This window comes from Dermacentor silvarum, unplaced genomic scaffold (assembly GCF_013339745.2).
Source record: "Dermacentor silvarum isolate Dsil-2018 unplaced genomic scaffold, BIME_Dsil_1.4 Seq40, whole genome shotgun sequence".
NCBI classification, from domain to species: domain Eukaryota; kingdom Metazoa; phylum Arthropoda; class Arachnida; order Ixodida; family Ixodidae; genus Dermacentor; species Dermacentor silvarum.
The window spans coordinates 45,208-68,240 of record NW_023606176.1 but is presented as its reverse complement, the minus strand read 5'-3'; the positions used below and the strand labels follow the sequence as shown (position 1 = coordinate 68,240).

The 23,033-nt window shown below is 45.0% G+C and overlaps 2 protein-coding genes across 6 annotated transcripts; both read left to right on the top strand.

Moving 5' to 3' along the window:
* The first annotated feature begins 1,899 nt into the window (after positions 1-1,899).
* Positions 1,900-22,069, top strand: LOC119435048 (uncharacterized). Of its 5 annotated transcripts, none has more exons than XM_037702017.2 (3): positions 1,900-2,022; positions 3,780-4,288; positions 21,968-22,069. In XM_037702017.2, the coding sequence occupies exons 1-2, from the start codon at positions 2,017-2,019 to the stop codon at positions 4,284-4,286; spliced, it is 513 nt and encodes a 170-aa protein (XP_037557945.1). In that variant the 5' UTR covers positions 1,900-2,016; the 3' UTR covers positions 4,287-4,288; positions 21,968-22,069. The 5 variants fall into 5 exon arrangements, with proteins under 5 accessions (XP_037557945.1, XP_037557948.1, XP_037557944.1 ...); XM_037702020.2 differs by lacking the exon at positions 21,968-22,069 and adding an exon at positions 4,971-5,099; XM_037702016.2 differs by lacking the exon at positions 21,968-22,069 and adding an exon at positions 12,304-12,376 and having other exon boundaries at positions 1,901-2,022.
* LOC119435047 (uncharacterized) lies at positions 20,894-21,235 on the top strand. The gene has a single exon (XM_049659682.1). The coding sequence runs from the start codon at positions 20,894-20,896 to the stop codon at positions 21,233-21,235; it is 342 nt and encodes a 113-aa protein (XP_049515639.1).
* Positions 22,070-23,033: the final 964 nt, after the last annotated feature.

Genomic DNA, 23,033 nt, shown 5'->3' with positions numbered 1-23,033 from the left:
GTTTTCGAGCGTTTCTAGTTCAACTAACAAAGAGCTACGTTGTAAAATGACAAACGCTCTCGCCTCTGTGTAGTGTGCAGGAAATGAAAAATGTTATGCACTTGTGTTGTGAGTGCCACTGCCAGTAATAGACCGTGGGCCTTTGTCACGATGTTGCAATACCTTTTTTTTCCCCAGGTGTTCCTCTTGTAGACATCGTACGAGTAAAAAAAATTAATTCAATTCGACAGAAAGTTAATTGAATTAAAATAACTAAGCTAGCCAACTAATTGAGGGCTTCACGCACTACCTAAAGGGACACTTCATTTGGTCGAAGTCCTGCGGGAACCAATTGACTCCAACAATGATTGTGAAGTTCGACAACGCACTCCCGCAATTTGTGCTCGAAAACCTACACTCATTTATTGTAATGGCAATATGTCGTGTGGTAACCGATGCAAAAAAAATGAAAAACGTGCATTATTACAATATAGATATCTTGCACTGCACTGCGATTAGGCTATAAATTCAGACCTTAACGTTTAATTTTCTATCCGCCAAATTGAGTTGGAGTAGTTGTTATTTTTGCTTTCATTTATGTCTTCATTTTCATTAAACTATTGCCCACAATATATTCCTCGATTATAGTTTACTTATTTTCAAATTTCATTTGAATCATTTTACATTTCTTGTTGTATTTTGAACAAACCTGTTCTTGGCCAATCCCTCAGAGCAGGTATGCGCCGCTAACTACTAGGTTGTACATCTACATCAATAGCTTGTCACACTTATTTAGATGTACGGCAACCTAAAGGCTATGTTTTAATTTGCCTATGAGAGACGAGAATTATTACAGGTGAATTGTTCCTGGTGTATCATTTAAAATAGTTATACTACGTCAAAATACTCATGCAGCCGAATATTGAAGCCGTTACTAGATACAAAGAGATGTGTAGAAACAAGACTAGGCTCTGAAAGCTGCACCTCTAAAGGCGACTGGAGAAAGCGAAAGGCCTCATATCTGCTTATCGCAAGATAATTGGTGGTTCGAGCGATGTGTTGTTGGTCGTATCTTATAAAGCTTTAGTGCACAAACTTGAACTTTGAGTTCACTGTGAATTCGCTCACAGGGCGTCTTAGCTGTCTCACATCAACACTCTGTGCTATAAGTCACCCCCCCCCCCTCTCTTGCGCCCCCCAGAATAAATAAATAAATATAGTCAATGATAATTCGCCAGAACAATCCAAAAGACCGCTTAGTAAGGCAACACTTCCATCTTGCATCAGCTCATAGTTCCACTTATCAACAGGTCAAACTGCCATATGTTTTACGTGTTTTTCGTAACTTTGCTCTTGAAAAGTAAAGAACCGCTATTTGAACCTTTGACAATCATAGTGGGAACATCAATTATTTGCAAAATATGCATTTTCTACAACGTAGGAATGATTGCCGTTCTCAATGGGCCTGATTGAATAATAAGTAAGCGGATCATACTTCTACACCGCGGATGCCATAATACGTTATCTGCTCTTCCCCTCATTTCGCATAACAAAAACAAAGTTTGCTAACGGTTTAGGCTTCCGAAAAAAATATTCCGGACTCATGCCAGCATATAGTTGCTGCACTCGAACACTTCATAATATCTGATCAAAGCAAAAAACCACCCGTCCTATAACACAAATTCAAGAGGAAAAAAAAACACCAGGGAAAGTTAGAGACAGAAAGGGCGACAACCTGGGAACAGGGATGGGCGGAAGTGACGTCAGCCTCTGGGAAAACCACTCCCGGTTCAAACTTTAAGGCGAGCTGAGCGGCCTACTTTCGTTCATACTTAGAGTGCAACAGGTAAGTAACCGCGACGACGGACTCGCAGAACTGTTTCCACGTCACTTCCTCTACGCCCGCGGATTCGAGTTGCCTTTTTCTTTCGAGTTGAAAGCTTGACGCCTCCCTCGAGTCTGATATAAAAGGACCCACTCTGGAACGGGAATCACTCATTCCAACGATCTCGGCAGAAGACACCAACCTCCGCTAAAATGAAGGTGAGTTTTCATTCGGCCGCTTATTTGCAGTAGCATTGTCCGTTCTGTTCACACGATGCATATATCCGTTGGCAGCTTCATATTTAAGGGCCTTAAGCTCTACAGTTTGTTACGGTGCATTCTTAATTACAGTGTTATTAGCGTAGATTCATTCATATTGCCTTACTACAGTTCTCTGTTACAGTATAGTATTTCTATATTTCTAAAGAATTATGTTACGCTAGCTAATAACAGTAGAAAGTATGCAAGTTCGTACGAGAGCTCTACCCTGCAACTAGGGTTTGCCAACTCCCGAGTGGTATAATCTGAAAGAGGGGGGTCGGCTAGCAACGAACATCTTTAGCAGTACCAGGAAACGCTAGTCTGCAAGTGCAAACAAGTTTCTTCACTTTTTAAATGTGTGTGTAACCTCGTAATTGAGAAATACTTTAACGAACCCTCTAGTTTAACCCAGGGATAAATAAGAGGGCCGCAGGTTTCAGCTTCGCTGCTTAACCATCTTCACAGAGTGGGAGGGCCGGCCAATTTATTTTTTAGTCCTACAATATCGCTACTTGCAACAATAATGGTCCAGTAGTGGCCTAGCTAACACGGCTACCAATACAGAGAGAACATAGAGGGAGGCTGAACGGTTAGGGTCTACAACAAAACTCAAACATCGACAAAAAGCTAGCCGCCTTTATGTTTATGACATTGCAACCGAAGATAAAAGAAAAGATTGTACAACGCTAGAGCTACCCGGCACTGTAAAAGGAAAGCTGGTGTATTTATCGTTATTCCGCAGTAGTCGAGGCATTTGACCATCCAGACTAGGTCAAATCCGGGCTCCGGACATTTTCTCAGAAGTCGGGACTGTCCCGTTCGATTCGGCGTGGTTGGCTGCCTTGGCAGCCCTACCTACAACTGATGTTCAAAACCAACATCTTAGTCCCCCCAAAAAACATTAAAGGACCTAGTAAAAAAGAGTTATGACGACATCACGCAATGTAGGTAATCAGTGTTATACAAAGAATTTTGCAAGTCTGACTATCCAACATCAGTATCGGGCTGTTGTGTGGGGGGAACCTGGTTTGATCCCACCATAAGACATGTAATTCTTTTTATGGAACAGTCCCGCACGAAGCGCTACAGGAACCTGGTTTTGGCACATTTGGCACTCCATAAAGAATAATACATTACATTCGATAAACTATATATACATAACTTGTAAAAACTGACCATAAAATTCACTTTATAGTTTCAATATATTATTTTGTCGAAGTATACTATGAGACCAGTCATATAGAGCGTGGGTGGCGCGGGTAGGGTAGTTATTCTAGCCGCCCTAGTGCGGGGTCATGACTTATACTTAATATGCGCCAAAGTAATCATAAGGCAAAACATTATGTAATGGCGTTAAATCCAAACGATCATTAAAATGGCTATACCTCCGGCAACAACCACGGGTCTTACGATAGAAGTTGCCCTACAAAAAAAAAAAAAAGCTTATCGTCTCAGAGAGTCAGAGTGGGTGGCATTGCTATGCTATGAGGAAGGTATACTGCACAGCGTAACCACGTCGTACAACCGTCAATACAGGCGAAGAAGTAAAAATGTCGCGATACCATGGCCAACAGTCTTTAAGCTTTTTTGCTTGTGACATCGCTTTTTCAATACACAAAAGTGTATTTCACATCAACCTAAAATTTAGTTGATTGTTTCACTTGGCAATTTGACACCGAATAATGCTATCGGCGGATTCATCTTTCGAAACGCAGACTTTCGCCGCCACTCTCTGCGCCCTCCTAGTCGGCAGCGTTTACGCTGAGGAAGCCGCCAAGACGGAAAAGGTCGAGGCGCGTGGTGGCTTTCTGGGCGCAGGTCTCGGAGTCGGCGGCTACGGCGCCGGTGTGGGACCCGTTGTCGGAGGTGTTGGTCTCGGACACGGTGGTCTCGGAGGATACGGCGGAGGCTTCCAGTCTGGCTATGGCTCTCAGGCCGGTGGCCACCAGGCTGGATTCCAGAGTGGCGCTGCCGGACACAACCAGGGGTCTGCGGGTTTCGCCGGCGGTGCTGCCAACAGGAACGTGAACGCCTACAACCACAACCGGGGCTACAGCCACAGCTCGGGATTCTCGGCCTCTGACAGCAAGAACTTCGGTGCCGGACACAAGCAGGGATCGTCCGGATTCCAGGGAGGTGCTGCCGGACACCAGGGAGGCTACGGACAATCGTCGTTCGGACACCAGGCCGGTGGCGGCTACGGCGGTGGATACCTCGGCTAAGGGTGGGTACCTCGCAGAAGAAAATGATACAATGTCTGACGAGCACCACATTACATAACCGTGATCGAAAAACGGTGACGTATAGATTAAAGTGCTATGTGTGCTAAGCGCGTGACAACGCAATAGCAGGCGGTACGTGGCTTTCCGTAACAACTATCTTATTTGCTCAGAGAAATTGCTCTCTCGAACGTGTACTGCACATCCAGTGTGGGTTCCCATTTACTGTCGCATATATATATATATATATATATATATATATATATATATATATATATATATATATTACATCAAACTTTATGTGATGACGTCAGAATAACATTTAATGCTACTGAACCAGCAGAAAAGCAATCAAAAAACCAAAGAGCAGATGCAACAACTTATTTGAGGCTGGAAGAGTGTTGAGGAAAAGAAGCTGAGTAATATACCTTTCGTAAGAATGCAGGGACAAATTAGACATATTAAGAAAAAGATCGGCATAGATTGATATAGCGGTGTTCAGGAATACCTATACTGCAACATATGAAAACAAATACCAACATTTTTTTATTGTTTACGGGTGCCATATTGCATTAAGGCGCTGAATTAATCATTTTTTAATTTTTAGAACCAGTGAAAGAAAGCCGTAATTATTTGTTGTCGCATATGTTATTCACACCACGTACAATAGTGTTCTTTTTCTTGCAGAGTCTCTGCTTTATCACCAGATGAACATCTATGCTCTGCCTCGCTGCAAGGGCACATGTGTAGGGAATAAACTGTGGTATTCCTTATTTAGGCACAAATGTCTTTCCTTTGTTTCTGACGGTTTATACGCTAAAAGCAATATTAGCTTGCAATGGCTTGCTTCCATCACGCCGACGACAACTTGTGATAGAATAGTTCAAGAATTGCGCCAGCATTGAAGGACGGCCGTAGCGGCTATGGGGTCACGAAGGAAATACATCAAGTTTGTTATCCGCTATCACTGAGAATGGTCCTGCTCACCCAGACGTGGCAAACAGTGGTACATTTGAACATTTTTCGACCAAGGATCAGTGGCATCACTCGGCTTACCGGCATCCGCTAGAGTTACCGGCATCCGATGCGGCTGCTTGGCAGTGAAGCTGGTTCTATATGAGGAAGGGATAGATTGGCGCAATCTTCTGCAGCCCTTGAGGGAGCACGGCTCGGCATGCCATGACCCCTCCCCCTGCCCTCTTTTTTTTATCTTTTGAACACCCTCTTATTTGTTAACGCACATTTAGTATAGTGAACGTGAAATAATTTAAAAGGTCTAAACTCCAATTTAGGCATGTATTCGGCTTTTATTCCAATGTAAGCGTTCTAGAAATTGTGCCACTAGACAATCCCAAATTTGAGCCCATAGTTAGCAGCTAAAATGTTATACATTAAAATGACATAAAGTAAACATTGCTTGTACAATACAAACAATGCTTACATCAAAACAGAATCACTTTTCCTTATACCCGGAAACAGTTACTTAGTGGCAACCGCAGCACAGCCGCCGCGCAGCGGCCTGCGCCTTCTCAGCGGTCTGCACCCGCAGTTGTCCGCCCCGCCAAATATACTTACTTGCGCCAGGGGTCCGACGATAACGACAACAGTGCCGAAACACACGGTCTAGCGATTGGTAAAAGTAGAATTGGAAGGCCGTGGTAACAATTCGCCGTCAAACGTCAAATCTGTTATCAGATGTCAACAATGCATTCGTAAAAACCCTTTGTGGCGTATCTTGTCCCCCAAGCAATATTCGCCATCTCTCTTGCTTGCGTTTCCTTTCTTAAAAACTCTGCGTTCACTATTTTCCTATCATGAATGATACGTCATGCTGACGACGCATATCCCGTTCGTGACCTGGACGTACCGGCTGTGCAGTGTTAGGAAAAGAAAAGCACGCAAGATTAATTCCAAGTATTGTTGAGCGACAAGATACGGGCCAGAGAGTGCAAAGCTTTTTTAGTGTGTGTCCGCGAAGTGAAAATGTCCAAGTGTGCATGCTCTGCATGCGAATGGACATATTTGCACTCGAGATGGGAAGTGTTAAGATTGGTGAGCAAAGCTCGACAGGCGTCAGTGCGCGACGCTCAGCAATGAAGCTTAGTGGCCATGGAGTAATGCTACTGAGCTCTAGGTCACGCGTTTGACCCCGGTCGCGGCGGCCGAATTTCGGTGGGGCGAAATTCAAAATCTCTCGTTTACTTGTAGATTTAAGTACACGGTAAATAACCCCAGCTGGTCAAGATTAATTTGGAGCACCACACAACGGCGTGTCTCATAGTGAGATCATGGTTTTGGCACGTTATACTCCAGCATTTTGTTTTCGGCGATGAATCGTGGGTCATGGTCGTTTGGAATGTCGTGTATACGTGTCCCTGTATACGCTGCCGGTACCGTACTCATTTATAACCCGAGTACCACTGACAGTGTTAGCCATTGATGCAGCACGACACGCCTCTGGCCTGTGCGAATACATATACGTATAACTACAGCGGATGCCAAGTGCGGCTTGCAGGAAAGTGTGGCCGCCAATTAAACCGTGCCAATATGCCGTGGCACAAGCAGTGACCCGTTGGTGGGTTCACACGAAAGACTTACGGAGTCAAAGATCGCAACTGAAGAATATGTGTCACGTGACGCACTTCTCACGTCGCTGATGTACTGCCATCACGCAGCCAATACGGATAGAAACGAACACAAATGTCGGGTAGACTATCAAGGAGGCAGCTGCAGTTGGGTACGTTAAACGTCTTATGCGTGCTATAGAGGGTGTATGGGCACCAAACACACAAGTTACATTTATTTACGCGTTAAAAAACATTGCATGCTTAACTTGTGCTACAGCTAGGGGGGGGGGGGGTCCTACGGTGTAATTTTGCAATCGCGCTTACTCCCTATTCGTAGTGGGCCGTTATCGTTTCGGCTGTTCTTTTTTCTTCTTGTAAAGGACGTTTGGGCGCCAGCCACGCTCACACCGACTCTATGACAACCCACGCCTAGCGCATCAAATTGAGACTAGTTCTTTCGAAATAGAGGCTGCTTGAATACAGACACAATACTTTGTGTACAAATAATATCTCCGGCGCTCCGCGCGTCCATTTATTAATCCAGCGTGGACCCGACCTTCCCGGTGGTTTAACTCACCGAGCGTAAGTTGCACTCAGGAGGACACCTGTGGGCATCGCATTCACTCTTCCTGTTTGGTCCACCTGGACAGGTGGTGCTCAGGCATCCCCTGCACCCTGCCATTTCTGTCCCGAGCGTGCCACAGAGGCAGCGCTATGCACCACCTCCTCAGAAGCGGTAAAGGCCTTCAGACGGCCTGCGCCTACCATCTACGAAGCCTGTGCAAACACACAGTTAGGCCGCCGGGAGTACTTGCACAATAAATGAAATGTGGTCTGCAACTTGTGTGGGTATATAGCAGCCACATTAAAGCGCACCATGCCGAACGTTTTACGATTTGAATGCGTGTTTTTTGTAAGATATTATTTTTCCCCAAGTCACTTTTGCCCCAATTCTCAGACTGGAGAAGTGTACGTACGAGTGACTTGAGAAAGCGAAAGGTGTGAAATCTGCTTATCATAAGCTAATTTGTGGTTCTAGCAACGGTTGTTGCCGTATCTGATTTCAAGTCAAATTTCAAATAAGCTTTATTTCTCCATAAAGAAATGGAGGAAAGCCTTAGTGCGCAAACGTGAATCTTGACTTCTCTACGAAGGCGTTCCAATGCAAACACGCCATAACAATTCAAAAGACCACTAGGTTGTATAATATGGCAACACTTCTATTACTTGACAGCTCCTACTAAGACTTATGTCCTAAATCAGTCGTGTCAAACGGCCTTATGTTTGACCTGCTACCTATAACTTTGCTCTTTAAAAGTAAAGACCGATATCTCAGCCACGGGCAATCAAAGTGAAAGCACCCATTCTTTTCAAAATATACCTTTTCTACAACGTATAAGAAACACTATATACCGTTCTCGACTACCTGAGAATATGCAAGTAGTCGGATAATTCTTCTAAGCCACTGATGCGCATAATACGTTATCTGCTCTTTCCAACTTTCTGTTTATCCAAGAGAAGGTTTGCTAACGGTTTAGGCTTTCGAAAAAAAATCTTCCGAACGCACGGCACCACATATATAGGTGCCGCCCTCGAACGCTCTCGGATGTCCGATGAAAGCGACAAACCACCCGTCCTATATCACCAGTTCAAAGAGGAAAGAAAAAAAAACAACGGAAAGTTAGAGATAGAAAGGGCGACAACCGGAGAACAGGCATGGGAGGAAATGTCGCAAGCGTCTGGAAAAGCCACTCCTGGGGTGCTATGCAGGAAAGCCCCAGTTAGGCAAAGTTTGGATCTGCGCGAGCTCTGGCAACGCCCTCAGATTAATGAGCTGGTGGTATCGAGACGTAAAATCTTCCCTCTGCATGCGTCTAGTTTCATTGGCTTTTCTAGATTCACTCTTGGGTTAACTCTACCCTCAACTAGCCTTTGGCTTTGGGGCCACGTGTGCACACAATTGTATTTATTTTATCAACTTTGCGAAATAAACTTCAACATGACTTGGGCTTTACTTCACAAGTGGCCGAAAAAGGAGTAATGTGGTCAAACCGTCGGTGCCTTCTTTCATGTGTTTATTGTTGCATCCAGTGCATTCATTCCCTGCACAAGTAATTTATAGAAAGAAATTTTATCTTTTAACGTATTAGCAAGAAAGCAAAAGGTTTGCGTGAGAATGCGCCACGTCAGCACTCTTCAGACAGACAATGTCCGAAAGAGGAGGCACGCCCGTGACGAGCCCTATCTTTGTGCACCGACTGACGTCGTGCAAGCTCAGGTGAGCGAGAAGCTCGGGGCATCCTGCACAGCACCCCTGGTTCAAACTTTAGAGCGAGCTGATAAGGACGCCTTCGTCTTGTGTCCTACTTTCGTTCATTCGATAACTGCGACAACAAACTCGCAGAACTCTCTCCACGTCGCTTCCTCTACGCCGGCGGATTCGAGTTGCCTTTTTGTTTTGAGTTGAAGGCTCGGCGCTTCCCTCCAGTCCGGTATAAAAGGAGAGCCACTCTGGAACGGGGAATCATCACTTCCAAATATTTCTGCTGAAGACACCAGCCTCCGCCAAAATGAAGGTGAGTTTGCGTTGTGCAGCTTGTTTGCAGTGGCATTGTCGGTTATGTTCACACGATGCATGTAACCGTTGACACACTGATATTTAGAGAGCATTAAGTTATATACAGCTGACTACGGTGTATTCTTATCTGTGGTATTATTACCATAGAACCATTGTTTTAGTCTTACTACAGTTCTCTGTTAACGTATAATATTTCTTTATTTTTTAACTATTTATGTTAGCGCCAGCTAATGTAGTAGAAAGTATAGAAGTTCACACGGCAGCGTTACCCTAGAACTGATGCTCAGAAAAAAACGTGTTAAGGAAAGAACAAATCGAAACACTTGGTAAAAAGAAAATTACGCAAATTAAAAATTCTACGCAGTGCAGGAAATCAATGATAAGCGAAGAATTTTGCAAGTACCTGAATATCCAGCATCAGCATCGGGCATATAACTTTTGCGGTTGAAGAATGACCGCAGCAGTAGCCGGCCTGAGGGCCTGTTATTGCTTGAAGAAAAGTATATATATATATATATATATATATATATATATATATATATATATATATATATACCGTGTGACATTAGTTAAGGTCGCATGTCATTTATAATTTCAATTCAATATCTTCAGTGTTCTAAATGTAGCATAAAGACAGTGGGAGATCGTGGGCAATATGGGTATAGTGCGGCTAGCGACCCTAGTCGGGACCATTACTTACAGATCCTAAACCTCGTATACGCTAACGTAGCCATAAGGCAAACTCTTCAAATGGCGCTAAATTTGTACTATCACTAAAATGACGGCGCTAACATCGATGGAGTGTGAAAGGCTCAGAACATGGATGAAAATAAATGGGCGGCTAAAGTGCACAAGTATCTCTACATGAAAAGCGTAGACACAGAATGGAGGAAGAGGTCAAGGAAGTTGGCAACCAAGTACAGGATAATCGAAACTGCAAATAGACAACCAGGAGTCATCAGAAAGAAAGTGAGAGAAATAGAGACCGTGAATTGGATGCAAAGAACGGAAACAAAAAGGACAATGGAGATTTACAAGAATAGAAGAAAGAAATTAGAAGGGAAAATCTGTACGATAACACAAAGGGCAGTGCCTTGCTATTTGAGGCTCGAGCCGGTTGCCTAAGGACGAAAACATATCGGAACAAATATTCGGAACTAGATGAGACATGTGCATGCTGCAGTAAAGATCCAGAAACCACTCAGCACATCCTAATGGAATGCGACGGGATCCACCCAGCGAGAACCACAGGTAACGTGCAACTCCCAGAAGCGCTTGGGTTTAAAGTGGAAGGAAACATAAACAGATCAGCCGTAGAGATCAGCAAGAGACAATTGGAGTACTGGTGGAAAAAAAGCAGGGAAAAGATGGATACGACCTGATCTCTTAAAATCATAGCCAGCGGCACAAGGCAAATTTTTGAAAAAGAAAAATAATAATGAGAGGTATACAAAAATGCTAGATAAAGAGCATGTGCAGTATACCTGATTAAATCAAGCAGGCTAGGTGACTATTTCTCGCCGCCCCGTTTCAAAGGGGATGCCAATAAATCATCATCATCATCATGTACAATATAGATCGCCCTGCAAGAACGCCTAGACTATATCACTGCCATAAGCAGTGTTACCCTATAAAAATTATAAGCTGCACAGCATAATCATGCCGTTCTATTCGTGAATAAAAACGAAGTTTTAAACAAGTCGGGCTTCTATGGGGAGTACTCTAGAATGTAGTTACTTTAACATTCACTTAGCTGTTTCATTACGTGGTGTGAGACGAATAATGTCAACGGTGGATCCGTCTTTCGAAACGCAGACCTTCGTTGCCGTTGTCTGCGCCCTCCTAGTCTGCAGCGTTTACGCTGAGAAGGAAAAGGTCGAAGCACGTGGTGGCCTTCTGGGCGCTGGTCTCGGTGGCTACGGCGCCGGTGTAGGACCCGGTGTGGGCGGCGTTGGTCTCGGAGGCGTGGGCCTCGGACATGGTGGTCTCGGAGGATACGGCGGAGGCTTCCAGTCCGGCTACGGCTCTCAGGCCGGTGGCCACCAGGGTGGATTCAGGGGCGGCGCCGCCGGACACAACCAGGGGTCTGCGGGTTTCGCTGGCGGTGCTTCCAACAGGAACGTGAACGCCTACAATGACAACAAGGGCTACAGCCACAGCTCTGGATTCTCGGCCTCTGACAGCAAAAACTTCGGTGCCGGACACAAGCAGGGCTCGTCCGGATTTCAGGGTGGTGCTGCCGGACACCAGGGAGGCTTCGGACAATCGTCATACGGACACCAGGCCGGTGGTGGCTACCTCGGCTAAATGTAGGTACATTGTCGTAGAAAACTTTGCAGGGTCAGACGGCCACCACAATACATAACGGTCGTAGAAAATGACGGCCTATTGATTAAAGTGCTGTGTACGCGCGTGGCTTGCAACACTACCAGACACTATATATATATATATATATATATATATATATATATATATAGCTTATCCTCTGACGTCACCATAGGAGGCCTGTAAATGATCACTGTCTGACTCACCAATAAAAACAACGAAGAACCAGTGAAACTACGTGTTTGATGCAGGAATAGTGTTGAGTGTAAGAAAAATTTCCTTATTCAACCATTTGTAAGGATACAGGATCATATGAGCATTTTAATAATATGAACTGCACAAATTGACACAGCGGTGGTTAGGAATGCCTAACGCAAGATATCAAAAATAATGCCCACAATTTTTTTTTCAGTGTATACGCATGGCACATTGCATAACTACACTGAAATAATCAATCGTTTATATTAGGACCCAGTGAAAGTAAATTGTAAATATTTGTTGTCTCACACTTTTAATTGCAGCATGTAACGATATTTTCTTTTTCTTGCAGAGTCTCTGCTGTATCACCAGAGGAACATCGATGGTCACACTCGCTGCAATGAACTCTGAGGAGGGAATAAACATGTTGTATTCCTTATTTGAGCGCAAATGTATTATTTAGTTTTTGTCGGTTGATATGGCATCAAGCTTGGAATAGCTCGCCTCTATCGCGCCGTGGACAACCTAAGATGGAATAGTTGAAGAAATGTCGTATTGGCAGATTCGGTCATCAAGGCAGTACATTGTGTTTCTTCCCCGCAATCACTGAGAATAGGCCTGCCCACCCGGACGTGACAAACAGTGGTAAATCGGCACGTTTTTCACCAATGATAAAGTATACTTACTTGGGCCAGGGGTCCAACTATAACGCCAGTACACAAATCATCATCACCATCATCATCATCATCATCATCATTTAATAACTCTTAAAGGCCCCTTTCGGAGTATTACATAAGAGGGGGGGGGGCATAAACAGAAATACAGAGCAGTCATGATATCAAAAATTGTATGAACGCTAAATATAGAAAAATAAAAATAAACATACATATACACATTTATATATACACATATGTATATATACTTATATACACATATATATAAATAAATAAACATAAAGCAATAGTATAGTAAGACGTGGCACAGGTGTAAAGAAGCTGATAAGGTTTAATAATGGGCTGTCAGTAACTGCTTGAATTTTGAGCTGTCACGCTCAATAGCTATTGATTGTCGCAGTTCGTTCCAGTGCTGTATTGTGATGGGCAGGAAAGATTTATGAAGTGCGGTGGTAGTCCGATGAAGACGTTGTACACTTAAGCTGTTGAAAAGTCGACGAGAAGTGCGGTGAGGAGGAAGAAGAAGTGTATTCTGCAACTGGGGAAAATAGTAGTAGAGTTTGAGAAAACGACACAGTTGTGCAATTGTACGGCGAGTTGACAAGGACTGGTGATTCAGGGAAGGTTTAATGCTACTGATACTTGTGTTCCAATCGGATTGTGAAGCTATAAATCGCGCAGCCCGATTCTGTACAGATCCTAATGCGTTAATCAAGTAAGTCTGATGAGGGCTCCAAATTGGTGACGCATATTCGAGTTTAGTGCGGATGAATGTTTCATAGGCACGTTTTCGAATAGAAGCGGGTGACATTGATAGGGTCCTTTCGATCAAGCCGAGTGATCTAGAACAATCAGCCGCTAGTTGTGAGATGTGGTCAGACCAGGTGAGTTTGCTCGGTATTGTGACGCCTAGGTAGCGATATGTACCTGTGGATGAGAGGACCGATGAATTGAGGGAACAGGGGTAAATGCTGTTGCTTCGCTGCCGAGAAATAGACATGGAATTACATGTTGAAGTGTTAAGTACCATAAGCCAGCGTGAGCACCAGTTAATTATTTTGTTGAGGTCATTTTGCAGCGACAAATGATCAGTTTCCGAGGTTATGTGCCGGTACAGGACGCAGTCATCTGTAAACAAACGCGCTGAGGATGCTATGTCGTTAGGGAGGTCGCTAATAAAAATTATAAACAAAAGGGGACCAAGGACCGAACCTTGACGAACGCCGGACCTCACGGTCTTGCTAACCGAGCTACGCTGTACTGGCACCAATGACTGTGTACTGGCACCAATTAGTAAGAAAACAATGGATCTATGATAATATTAAAGGGTCAAGACTGAGGCAAGAAAGCTTGGTCAATAGTTGACGATGGGATACACGATCAAATGCTTTTGAAAAGTCGAGGTAGATAACGTCTGTTTGGAAGCCGGAATCCAGATTGAGATGAATGTCTGTGGTGAACTCGAAAAGTTGTGTTTCACATGAAAGACCTCGCCGGAAACCATGCTGATTAGGAAAAAAAGAAAGAGTTGTTATCCAGATGGGAGGCTACGTGGGAGTATATAAAATGCTCTAAGAGTTTGCAAGCTATGCATGTCAGAGAGATGGGGCGATAATTCGATGGATCGGAACGGCTGCCAGATTTGTGTATGGGAATGACATGGCTGATCTTCCAGTCTTCGGGAATCGAGCTGGTGGCAATGGATTGATCAAAAATAAATTTTTATATGGCACTGGAAATTGATTTCGTTCCTTTCAGGAGTTCAACAGGTATGGTATCGGGGCCAGGAGTACTTGAAGTCTTCAGGTTATCGATAAGTTTGGATATACATTCTGCTGTAATTCTTATGGGTGGCATTTGCGTGAGGTTGAGGAGAGGTAAGGGACGTATTACTTGGTTAGGTTCCTGAGTGAAAATTGAACAAAAATAATAATTCATGGCATCGCTGCGTTGATGAACAGGAACTTGGGAGCCATCTGGGTTGAGTAGGGCGATGTGTTGTGAGGGAGCAGATTTGTTTGTGAGTATATTCCAGAACTTTCGGGGGTTATCGCGAAGGATATTCAACAGATCCTGGTGATAAAATTTACGCTTTGTTTGTTTTAAAAGACAGGTCTACTCGCACAAAGCCTTGAAGTAATTGTCCCACTTTTATGAGGAGGAGGAGGAGAGAGAGAGAAATAAACGTTTATTCTTGAAACAGTGTCCCGAGCGATGCCCGGTATCACCCTGAGGTGGGAAGGTTCCTTAGTCCAGGAACCCTCTGGCTTCGGCTGCCCTCATGGCCCTGGCGACGAGTTGTCGTTGGTCTTCCAGGTCCCCGAGGGCGAGCTTGGCCTCCCACGTTTCGAATAGGTGTTCTTCGTTTGCTTGTGGTGCTCGGTGTGTGTGTGGTGGTGTGGAGGAGGAATAAACTTTTATTGTGGAACCATCACTTTATGATGGCCGGGCCTAAGCCTCCCATGAGGAGACGTCGTCCATGAGGGGGGATGTGAAGAGTTCACTTTTTTGGCTTCGCGGAACACACGTTTCTTTTTCGTTCAAAGCTTACGCAATGTGATTGAAAACCAAGGTTTATCGGAATCTCTGCGAATGCGCACGAGAGGCACGTACTTTTCCATCAGCGATATGGTCTGTTGTTTTTACGATAGCCAGTTCTGTTCGACGGTTCTTGATTTGGCTGTCCTAGTGAAGTGCGGAAGAAACGCAGTGAGTTCAACGTTAATTTGAATGAAGGTAGCTCGGTTGTAGTCCCGGATATATATCGTTAAAGGCAGAGAGTTCGGTACCATAACTGAAAGCGAGAATAACAGTATTTTATGGTCACTTATTCCATCCATTATTTGCATTTGAGTAATTAACTGGGGATCTGAAGTTAGTACTAGGTCCACAACGTTGTTTCCGAGAGTTGGCATGGTGACAACTTGAGTGAAGTTGAACAATAGAGTTAGATCAAGAAATTGATTAGACAAACGTGAGCTAGTAGCAAGAATAATGTTTTAGTCAATGTCAGGAAAGTTAAAATCGCCGCATAATACAACATTTGCGCGGGGAAAACGGGAGTGGAAGTTGGATAGGATGGAATTAAGTTCGTTAGTGAAGGAAACGTCGCAATTGGGTGCACGGTAGCAGCAAACCAGAATAATCGTGCATGATGCGAGGGATATCTTTAGGCAAAGAATAAAGCCTAGCGCGTGGTGAAAGTCCATCAATTATGGGGTTTTACGTGTCAAGTTATGAGGCACGCCGTAATTTGGACCACCTGGGGTTCTTTAACGTGCACCCAAACCTAAGTACACGTGTGTTTTCGCCCTTCGCCCCCATAGAAATGCGGTCGCCGTGGCCGGCATTTGATCCCGCGACCTCGTGCTTAGCAGCCCAACACCACAGCCACTAAGCAGCCACTGCAGATACGCGGTGAAAGCAATATCTAAAAGCCGCGATACCGATTCGCCGTGAAACCCCAGATCGGCGGTGACTAAGTCAAGAGTATACACTCTAAAACAAACTAACGCCCCTTGTGACGTATCTTGTCCTAAAATAATCGTCATCTTCCTTGCATGAGCTGCCTTTCTAGAAAACTTTCGGCCCGCTACTTTCCTGTCAAGACTGCTATCGTCAAGAGGCGTGTAATCGGCGTGACACTCGTGACCTGAAAGTACTTGGAACGCCGTGTTAAAGAGAGGAAAGGTACTCAATATAGATGATGATATTATTTGGGCTCAAGATAAGCGTCAAAAAGTGGAAACTGTTTTTAGAGCCTGTCTGAGATGTGAAAATGTCGAAGGGCGCTAGCTGTGCACGTAAGTGGGCATGTTGCGTTCGGGATCAGAAGCGCGAAGATTAGTGAGCAAGAGCTCAGCAGATCAGTGCGTAATAGTGAAGCTTAGTGGCTATGAAGTTGCTTCACTGAGTTCTAGGTCGCTGCTTCGATCCCGACCGCAGCAAACGCATTTTGATGTGGGCCTGATGCAATATATATATATATATATATATATATATATATATATATATATATATTCATCTTACTGCAGCGCGCACACAAAAAACGAGGACAATAAGGCGAAGGTGACAGACAGGCGCTGTCACCGCCTTATTGTCCTCCTTTCTTGTGTGCGCGCTGCAGTTTCAAGATGAATAGTTACCAACTCGCCCAACTTTCAGTGCTTTTGCAATACATATATATATATATATATATATATATATATATATATATATATTTCTGGGGGCCGCAACATTCATATGGGGACGAATTACCAACGAAACTGTTTAGACTGCATACATGGTCTGCATATATTATGAAATTATATACTTTTTTTCATATGGCACCACACTAAGCCGACACAAGCGCCACCGCGATCACCGCACCTCCGATGCATCTGCCGCAACCGCTGCTGCAGCCGCGCCGGCACCTCCGACGCGCGTGACGTTAAACCGCAGAAGCGCAGGCCACGTGCACAGGCGCCGTCGCCACCCTCTGCCCCCCCCCCCCCCCCCTATTCGTCAAACAGGATTTAAAACAAATAAAACGCATGAAGGCTAACTTGCTACACCAAGTGCACCTTCTTATACACATACCTGTAATAGCGGTTCTCTTACAACGCCGACTGTGTGTGGTGCTATTTGGACCCAAGATATTAAACTCATGTTTCGATGTTGAGAGAGTGCTTGAAGCCTCCTTCACCTCCGCAAGCGGGTTGGCCTGCTATTGCAATGTCTCTGGAATCGGCGCCCTTATGCCTGTCCACACGCCTTGATACAGACCTAAGCCGGCCAGAGTGCCTCCCCCTGCGTCCCCCCCCCCCCCCCCTGGGAACGCAAGCGGGGGATGCATACGCGGGCTAGAGGTTAACAGCTTCTCTGTAAAACTCTCCTGTAACTATACTGAATTATAGGTGCACGTTAAAGAACTCAAGATGGCCAAAATTAATCCGGAGTCCCCTACTACGGCGTGCCTCATACTCAGATCGTGTTTCTGGCACTTTATGCCCTGCCATTGAAGTTTCAGCGATGAAGCTTGGGTCGTAGTCGTTAAATGGGGTCTATACAGTTTCCCTGTATGCGCTACAGATACCGTATTCATTCATCACCCCAGCGTCGCGGACACCGACTGCTAGGGATGCAAATAGCCCGAGGTGCTTCTGGCCTCTGCAAGTATATATAGCTACTGAAGATGGCAGGTGTGGCTTGCAGAAAAAGTATTGCCGGCAATTGACCGTACCGAATATGCCTTGCCGCAAGCAATTACCCGTCGGATGATTCACACGAAAGACACACGGAATCAACGATTTCGACCGAGGAACATGTGTCATGTGAAGTGCTTCTGACTTCGTCGATGTACTCTCATCCGCGCTGGTCAGCTGATACTGACAGAAATATGGGTAGGCTGTATCAGGGATGCAGGCGCAGTAAGGTATGTGAAAACTCTTGTTTGTGCTGTGAGGGTGCACCGGTACCAAATACACAAGTTACACTATAATTCACGCATTAGAAAGCTTGCATACTTAGCTTATGACACAGTTAGTAGGGTCTTATGGTCTAATTTTGCAATCGCGTTCTCTTTTTCTTTTCTTTTTTTTGTGGAAAGTGTTTAGGCACTAAGGGCACAGAGGTGACCTCCCCCCCTTCCTGTAGTGCCACCCAAAACTTTCGTGCTCCAAGATGCCTCGATGCATTCCCTGTACCCCGCTTCGTGCCGGGTAGAGAAAAGCACGTGTTCCGCTACAGCATCCGCCATGTTTGAGCTCACTCCGCGACGACCCACGTTTGGCGCATGGCTTTGAGTTGAGTTTTTCCCCAAATAGATGCGTTTAAATGCAGTACGCCACTTGTGTGGGTAGCAGCTGCCAGGAAGCGCGACTGCTCGACATGATTCTAATGCGCGTTTTTGTAAGATGGTCTTTTCTCCAAGGCACTGGCAGAATTCTCAGACTGAAGAATTCTAGGAGTGCCTTGGCGAAACCGATAGGCGCGACATCTGCTTATCGTAAGCGACTTTGTGATTGGAGCGACGGGTGTTGCCGCATTTGATAGATCCCTAGTGCGCAAACTTGGATGTTGAGTTCTCTGTGAAGGTGTTCTAGTGCGAGCCTGCCATAGCAATTCAAAAGACGGGTAGGATGCGTAATAAGGCAACACTTCTTTTACTTATCAGCTCCTACTACGCCTTATGTCTTAAATCCGCCGTGCTAAACTGCCTTATGTTTGACCTGTCGCCTGTAACATCTGAAACTTTGCTCTTTAAAAGTAAAGCACCGCTATCTGAACCATTGAAAATCAAAGCGAGAACGCACATTCTTTTCAAAACATAGCTTTTCTCCAATGTAGGAACGACTATAGGGTCTCAATAGCCAGAATGAATATACAAGTACGCGGATCATACTTCTAAACATGTTATATGCATAACACGTGATCTGCTCTTTACCACTTGCTGCTTATCAAAGTGTAGGTTTGCCAACAAATTAGGTTTTCCAAAGAAAATCCTACCGAACACATCGCAGTACAGGTGCAGCCCTCGAACACTCTCGGATATCCGAAAAGAGCGACAAACCGCGCCGTTCTATACCACCAGTCCAACGAGAAAAAAAAAAGAAAAAAAATCGACAGGAGAAAGTTGGAGAAAGAAAGGGCGACAACCGGGGACCAGGGAGGGGCGGAAGTGGTGCAAGCATCTGGAAAAGCCACTCCCGGTTGAAACTTTAGAGCGAGCTGATAATGACGCCTTCGTCTTGCTGCCTACTTTCGTTTATTCTTTTGAGTGCGACAGGTAAATAACCGCGACGAACGACTCGCAGAAGCGGTCTCCACGTCACTTCCCCTACGCCGGCGGATTCGAGTTGTCTTTTTGTTTCGAGTTGAAGGCTCGACGCTTCCCTTGAATACGGTATAAAAGAGGAGCCACTCTGGAACGGGGAATCACAACTTCCAAAGGTCTCGGCAGAAGACACCAACCTCCGTCAAAATGAAGGTGAGTTTGCGTTCGGGCGCTTGTTGGCAGTAGCACTGTCGGTTCTCTTCGAACGATGCGTATAACCACCGAAAACATTATATATAGAGAGCATTGCATTCTACAGGTTTATTACGGTGTACTTTCATTTGCAGTCTTAGTAACGCAGATTATATGCTGTAGTTTTACTTCAGATCTCCGTTGGCCCGTAAAGCATTTCCATCTTTCTCAATATTGATGCTAGCGCCAGCTAATGCAGTAGAAAGTAACAAGTACACGTGATATCGCTTCTCTGCAAATATGTTCAGAACCAACGTCTTAAAAGGAACACGTGCAGACATCGCGTAAAATAATAATAAGAAATATGCAGATCACACTCACTGTGGGGAATGAATACTGTGCGAAGCATTTTGAAAGTACTGCTGGCTATACAGTATACTCGTACATATAGCATCTGATCTCTTATGCCGGGGGAACTTGGTTCGATACAACCATCCGACTTGCAACTATATTTATTTATGAAGACCGGAACGATGCGCTGCAGAAACCTACTTGAGTGGCTGGTATCGCATTCGAAAGAGTAATATTACATATAAAATATTTAATTAACTAAATATAACGTTTCTTTTACAATTTCAATATCGTCAGTTGTGCAAATGTCGTATAAAGCAATTATAAAGTATGCATGGTTAGTGCGGATAGGGTGGCTATTCCAGACATACTAGTGCGGGGTCATCACTTATACTTCATATACGCCAAAGTAGGCATAAGGCAAAGTAATATTCAAATGGCGCTAAATTTGAACGATCACTAAAATAACGACGGCAACATCGACGGAGTGTACAATCGAAGTTGCCCTGCAAGAACGTCTATTGTATCCCATTCATAAGCACTGCTATCCTATAAAGGAGAAATGCTGCACAGTGAAACCACGTCTGCAATTGGGCCTACAGATTAATTTTTACAGAAGTCACGGTGCTATGATGAACTGTCATTGAGCTTTTCTGCGTATGACTTCGTTCTATTGCTATACGTAACAGTACACTGTGTTTATGTGCACTAAAATGCATTTCATACATATTTGACATTTACTTTACTCTTTCATTACGCGACGTGACACCGAATAATGTTAACGGTGGATCCATCTTTCGAAATGCAGACCTTCGTTGCCGTTGTCTGCGCCCTACTAGTCTGCAGCGTTTACGCTGAGGAGGAAAAGGTCGAAGCTCGCGGTGGCCTTCTAGGCGCTGGTCTCGGCGGCTACGGCGCCGGTGTCGGACCCGGTCTTGGTGGCGTTGGTCTCGGAGGCGTTGGCCTCGGACATGGTGGTCTCGGAGGATACGGCGGAGGCTTCCAGTCCGGCTACGGCTCTCAGGCCGGGCGGTCACCAGGCTGGATTCCAGGGCGGTGCTGCCGGACACAACCAGGGGTCAGGGGCTTTCGCTGGCGGTGCTTCCCACAAGAACGTGAACGCCTACAATGACAACAAGGGCTACAGCCACAGCTCAGGATTCTCGGCCTCTGACAGCAAGAACTTCGGTTCCGGACACAAGCAGGGCTCGTCCGGATTCCAGGGTGGCGCTGCCGGACAGCAGGGAGGCTACGGACAGTCGTCGTTCGGACACCAGGCGGGTGGCGGCTACGGCGGTGGATACCTGGGCTAGAGGTAGGTACCTCACAGAAGAAAACACTCCAATGCCCGACAACCACCGCAATACGCAACTGCCATCGAAAAACGGTGACGTATCGATTAAAGTGCGATGCGTCTGGCTTGCGACTTCACACTGGCCGGCGCTATACAATAGGGTTTTCCACGTTAACAGGAAATCTCATTTGCTAAGAGAAAACGTCCTCTGTAACGTGGAACGTGTACGGTTCTTCACTGTGTATTAATTCCCATTAAGGGCGCAGGAAACTCGCATCTTTGTCAGTTCAATATATCAGACTTCGTTCCTCCAAGGACGTCGAGATAGGATGCCCTGTCCCTCTTATAGTCACTGTCCAACACTAGGATAGACTTATTCTACACACCACCGCGGAAGCAAAAAACTGTACATGCAGTAAAAAAAATGTCTGTTTCTGCAGGAAACCAATGAAAGGTCAAAGAATAGATGAACTAAACCTGCGTTAAAAACAAAACTTGATTATTAAACCGTTCATAGTGACGATTTATTAATTTATAGGAAAAGAACAGCACAGATTAATATTTCTATGTTTATAAATACCCACTAGAGTATATAAAAATTGAATTCCCACTCTTTTAAATTATTTACCCACACCACATTCGCACTTGTGCTAAATAATCTGTTTTATGGCATAACCAAGTGACAGTAAGGTAAAGAATGTTTGAGGGTTGTAATCGTAATGCGTAACCATGTTTTCTATTTCCCTTGCAGAGTCGGTGCATTACCAGCAGAGGCACGTCGAGGGTCTGTTTCGGTAAAGGGACATCTCAGGAGAAAATAAAGGTGTCCATTTTATTTATGACGACCGATCTCTGATATTTCTTCTCGTTTCATGTGTCACAGATAGCTTGCATCTATCACGCCAAGGGAAAATTAACCTGTGACAGAATAGCTGACCATTTCGGTCCTCAGTGAAGGAGGCAGATCGGGCCACAAAACAATACTTCCTACTGCTTTCTCAATATTAGAGAGTTTTATGTGTCCCGTATTCCGGTGTATGCAATGGCGTTTCTGTAATAACGGCTTACCGGGCGTTGACAGCTACACCTTATGACGCTTCGTCTAACCACAGTGCCTATTAGACACGTTTTCGTGTTCCATGAGTGTTCTTGCCGAAAAAAAAACATTTGAAAGGGCAACATGTTCACCATTACGCCGCTGCCAAAACTTTACAGCAGCAGCAAAGTTGAATACACTTGCTTACTGCAATAATAGCTTTGTGTTTGTCTGCTGGGGCACTTTGCGCCACCAGGTGGGGTGCAATCCGGCAGTTATCGTTAGCCTTTCCGCTAATCCGAAAAACGCCATTGCGTATACGGGAATACCGGACATGCTAAACTCTCTATTGTTCTGAACAGGCCCGCGCACACCGAGGTTGCAAACAGAGCCACATTTCAGAACCCACGAAAACGTACGCTTACTTGCGTCAGGGATTCGATGAGCATATACAACACGCGAACTGGAAGCATAACTACGACGGATTGCTGGTGCACTTAGCCGGGCAGATATGGCCCATAATTAAATGTCGCAAATATGCCATGACATTAGTAGTCACCCGTCCGCGGATTCCACCGGAGAGACAGAATCACCGCTTTCGACCGGGGAACACGTGTCATGTGACCGGTTGTCGCCGACACACTATAATTTGTCTGGACAGCCAATAGGGACAACGGGTGGTATGAAGTGAAAAAGGGGAGGGCATCAGGAAATGAACTCATGGTTGTTCACTCACCGCGTCCTGTGATTTCAGACCGAATTAAACTTGTGAATCTCACTG